The sequence below is a fragment of the Montipora foliosa genome, chromosome 3, assembly GCF_036669935.1.
Source record: "Montipora foliosa isolate CH-2021 chromosome 3, ASM3666993v2, whole genome shotgun sequence".
In the NCBI taxonomy this organism is placed as follows: Eukaryota; Metazoa; Cnidaria; class Anthozoa; order Scleractinia; family Acroporidae; genus Montipora; species Montipora foliosa.
Window position 1 is genome coordinate 34823393 of NC_090871.1, and position 5000 is coordinate 34828392.

Here is a 5000-nt window from a genome sequence, read left to right on the forward strand (position 1 = left end):
GTGGAGACGATGTACGCGACCGCCTCCACAGTATAATGGGAGACAGTGTGTTGGACATGGCGTTGACTATGAAAAATGCAACACGAAATCGTGTCACGTGACTGGTATGACAAAAGAAGTTCCTTTGTCGCAATTACGATCGAAACTCAATCCAAAATAATTCGTTGTTGTCCTGTGTTCTTTGTCCAAAATGTTTGCTATACCCTAGGGTCATCCTGTCGCTTTAAGTGTGACCCGTTATCGTCTTCGACGTAGGATTAACTATGAATGCAGTCGTCCAACTCGTTTAATGTTTTCCCATAGTTATGATAAGTTGTGAAATACTTGCGTGAATTTTCATTCACGGTTATTGTTAACAGGTAACAGACTAATACTATGCGAAAGGCAGATGGCAAGAATGTTATCCTGTGGACCCTTCAGACTCATCCGAATTCGTTGGGCTCACTATGGTTACAAAAGCGGTGAGCGTGTGTGTGGAATCACTCACAGCAAAACATGCTCTGCTTCTAACGCCTTGAATGTTGTGAGAGGTTGGTGCGAGGGAAAGTCTTCGTGTGTTGTAAAATCTAGGAACAGGTATTTTAACGCGCCATGTGGAAATAAAGGACGGTACCTGAAAGTTAATTACTTCTGTTAAGCTCAGGTTAGGGGAGTCGTTATGAAACTTAATTATTCGTCAGATGAATAATTATCAGCAAGGTATTTATGTTAAAGCATTATGTAAACTGCTGGGCTACCAGTATTATGTGTCTACATCTGTTAAATAAAGTTTACACGATAACAATGATAATGATAAGTGCCCAACAATAAAGATAAGCACTTAAAACAGGGTTCGGCATTTCTCTTATTCCTCAGTTGCCAGTTGCCTTGGGGTTTCCTTTGTCCAAGAGAAATATATATATCCTCCCCCCTCCCCCCCCCCCCCCCTCCATCCCCTCTCATAACTGCAAATCGCGGCATGAAAATCTAGTGGTGACCGTAGCGGCGTTCCAGTTAATTTTTTCAAGTGGCGGGTCATGTAGACCATTTGAAGGGTCACCCAACCCCTGCACCCTCCCCCAAGATCCGCTCCTGCTAAGAAAGGACTGAACATGTTGTTTACGCTTCATAATTCCTGTTCTATTCAGTCTAATGTGATGCTAGGTGAAAAATATTTGTGGGTTTACGTTTGTACCAAAAAGTATCGCAAAAGCCGGGAGTCAACAGTAAAAGGCAAGCCAAAAGACAGATGAAGAAAAAAAAAAAAAATTATATAAATTCTGAATTTCGAATTTACAGCGAAATATTAATGACAATCGATCGTAAATTTCTGCAGTCTCTGACTTCTATGAATCAAGGGGAAGGTCATGATGGTCTGTCAAAAGGATGCAACTGATCACGTACTAGACAACCACAAAGGTGCGTGTGATCACCTTATGTCAAGGTTCTTGCTCACATTGAATGAACTACAGGGAAGAATGTCAATCGTTGATCTATTTCAGAGGTAAACAACGTACGTTTTCGCCGAGAAACGTCCGCCTTTAGGTTTTTAACTATTTTTATTGTAATATTTAACTGAATATTTACATCTCATCTGACGGGTCAGGAAACCTTCTTTGTCGGGTTATTGACACTAGACCCGACTCTTACCTGAAACAATGTTGAAGGCGCTGAAACTGCATTTTCCTATGAGTAATGCTGCCTGGAACAATCCCAAAATAAAAACAAAAAAAGCGCCAATAGGGACTTTTGGTAACTCCAGCAATAACAGAAGGGCCATGGGATAGAGCTCAAATGCGGTATTTTTCTCATTATCCCCAAGCTGCTCAGTCCGGAAACGAAACACTACTAATTTTTTAGTTCGTTTCCTCAGAAAGGTATCTATTTTGACTTCAGGGTGAACTACTTACACAATATGGTTGAGTGACCAATCAAAACAGAGTTTGTAATTGAAAATCTAAACATCTATGCGATGCGAAAACAAACTTGCGAACACGTGAACCTGAATTATCGCAAATCATAATGCTGACCAACAAAAAAACGAAGAAGACGGTTAACAAATATGAAGTTTTGTACTATCTGAATGAATTTATGTTATTATCTCTCGCGTAGCAATAAATTGGGTCAACGAAGCGTTCACAAAAACGTGTTGGGAGGGGGGGGGGGGGGTTGATGAGAATTTATCTATTATCTATTTGGAGGACCCCTAGCCTGAAATGTCAGTCGTCTCCCGCCCTCAGCCTTCCCCGCTGAGGGCGGGAGACGACTGACATTTCAGGCTAGAGGACCCCTTACTTGCTGCATTAAACAGTTTCAGGGAACCCCTTTTAGTATCCTAAAATTTGAGACATCCCCAACCTACCTCATGGCCACAAACCAATACACGATGCAGAAGTCAAAAGAACGATCAAAACAAATGAAGGTAAAAACAGACAAACGCCTCCAAAGAGCATAGCGATCCGCTAAGTAACGCAGAAAAAAGGCTGGGCCAACAAAGCCTTTAGAAAGACAGCTTTCTCACTGATACATGTACATAAAAAGATCCCGGGCCCGGGTCAAAGCTTTAAAAGCATAATCACTCGCTTCTACCATCGACAAGCCTATCGGTTGAGACTAGAATTAATTTGATGCTAAAGCGTGAGTCCAAAAAATTACATTCAGATTACTGCAGAGACAGGGTTTTCGACAGTTTTGTAAAGCCTGGTTTACACTACAGACAATTTTCGGCACGGCTCGTGTGAAATTGGCACGGGTGCCTAAAAAGAGCTCGGCAAACTTTGTTTACACTACACCATTTTTATCGTATCAAAAATACCGTGCCAAAATTTTTGGGCCCGGGTAAGTTCTCTTGTAGACATGCGCAGTTCAATTATAATCAAGAACGTCCGCGTGATTTTGGTGGAGAATGAGCAGCCATCTTGAAATATACACAAATTTGGCCCTTTAAAGTGTTTACACTACTTGTTCTATCCGAATCGTGCCTATATTTTCAGCACCCGTACCATTTTTACCCGCGCTCGGACTACCTCGCCGAAGGTCCCAGCACGGGTAAGAATTTTGGTTCGGCACGGATGAAATTTGGTACTGACAGGTTGTTTACAGTGCAAATTTTATCCCAGCCGAGCCTTATTTTTTGGGACCCGTGCCAATTTCACCCGAGCCCTGCCAAAAAATTTCTGTAGTGTAAACCGGGCTTAAGTAGCGGACATATTTCTGAAAGTACCGGGCGTAACATTTTTGGCGGCGCAACTTCAACTTCCCAGGTGTGGAACGAAAGCGAAATACAGGGGGACTATCATTTTTCTTCTTTGTTTTCGTATTCCATCAGATACCGATCAAATTTCTCACTTTTTCTTTGGAAAACCCTTTGTAAAACCTGGTTTCAAAGTTAAATTTGGGAGGCAGTGTGGCACAGTGGGTAGGGCGCTTGCCTTGAGATCCGGAGATCCTGGGTTCAAGACCCATTCTGACCACTCGTTGAACTTGTTCCTGGTAGTCCCTGGTTCAACGTCCCGGCCGCACTTGAAAATAGCCAACTGGTTTGCCTCTGGCCAGTTGGTATTCTTAAACAGCTGTTGTTGTTGTTCTGTTTCGTCGTTTGTTTTCACTGACCCTGAAAAGCACCTTTGGGGAGCGGTCAATTGATATGTATTGTATTGTATTGTAAATTTCACCGAAGGCCGGGCCTCTTAAAGATATAGCTTTACTCGTTTTTAACACTGAATTTCAACGACGAGCCGCCGAGCCACTGAAAGACATAACTTACTCGACGTTCTTTAAACATTGAATAGGGACCTTATGCAACAACGACGAGTTTGTGGACGACGACGAGAGTATCCAAACGGGGTCTGGGTCGAGAACGTCGTCGACGGCGGGAAAAACAAATACTTAAGCAAGCTCCTGTCGACGAAGTCAAAAATATGATATGGCTTCGTTTGAAGAAATTAGAGAGTTGCTTCTTTTAAGCTTTGAGAACAACACCATCTGCGACGAAGAATTTCTCCTGCTTTCAGAACAATTTAAATCAAAGAACCCAGATTTTCCTTACGAAAATCATCTGGGATTCGAACTTGATGATATGGACGAATCTGAATGTTTGGCGGAGTTTAGATTTCAAAAGCGCCACATTCCTTTTCTGACAGTCGTTTTACAGTTACCAGACCAGTTTTTGTCCTACCAAAGATCAGTTTCAAGTGGAATTGAGGGACTTTGCATTCTGCTGAAACGGCTGTCATATCCCTGCCGATATAGTGATATGATTGAGCGCTTTAGCAAGCCCGTTCCGGTTTAAGTATAGTCAGTAAACATGTGCTCGATTATATTTACGATCATCACAGTCACCGCATACTTTACTGGAATCAGACGATACTCAGTCCACTTGCACTTCAAGAGTACAGCGATGCCATATCAGCCAAAGCAGCTGCATTGGATAATTGCTTCGGTTTTATTGATTGGACCGTGCGCTCGATTTGTCGCCCTGGAGAGCTGCAGGGAGTTCTTTATAATGGACATAAACGTGTCCATGCTCTCAAGTTTCAATGTGTAGCTCTGCCAAACGGACTCATTGGAAACCTATACGGACCAGTGGGTACGTTTTCTTCTTTCTTAGTGCTATAGGTAAAAATCTGAAAAAAAAGATACTGCCACGATTTGCATCTTTTGCACCTAAGATTCGAGTGTAACGAACCAACAAATTTATCATTAGTTGAGCTTCTATAAAAATATAATCTATCGCAAAATGCTGTTCGAGACGGTTTACTTTCGATACTATCTTGCCAAATCAATTTATTAAAGGTATGTAGTTGTTTACGTATATAACCTAAGTTATTTCAATGAAGAGTGATACTTTAAAACTCTGAAATATCTTTAAAAGGCTGCTTTAAAGCCCAATTAGCATAATGATCGAGCGGTAAACTCATTGAGCGAAATTCTCACTTGAGAAAATAAAGCTCAAACTAGATTATTTGTGAACTTCATGGAACTACCAACATTTCAGAATAAACGTTTTGACTTCACCTGAT

General features: G+C 41.6%; 1 protein-coding gene across 1 annotated transcript in view; it reads left to right on the forward strand.

Annotated features, from left to right (window-relative positions):
* The window catches only part of LOC137997341 (coadhesin-like), a 25672-nt gene extending 24850 nt beyond the window's left edge, over positions 1-822 (forward strand). The window contains exons 14-15 of the mRNA XM_068843280.1: positions 1-104; positions 360-822. The exon at positions 1-104 is cut by the window's left edge and continues 73 nt beyond it. Of these exons, the coding sequence (XP_068699381.1) occupies positions 1-104; positions 360-637 (382 nt within the window). The 3' untranslated portion in view covers positions 638-822. The remainder of the gene's footprint in view (positions 105-359) is intronic.
* Positions 823-5000: the final 4178 nt, after the last annotated feature.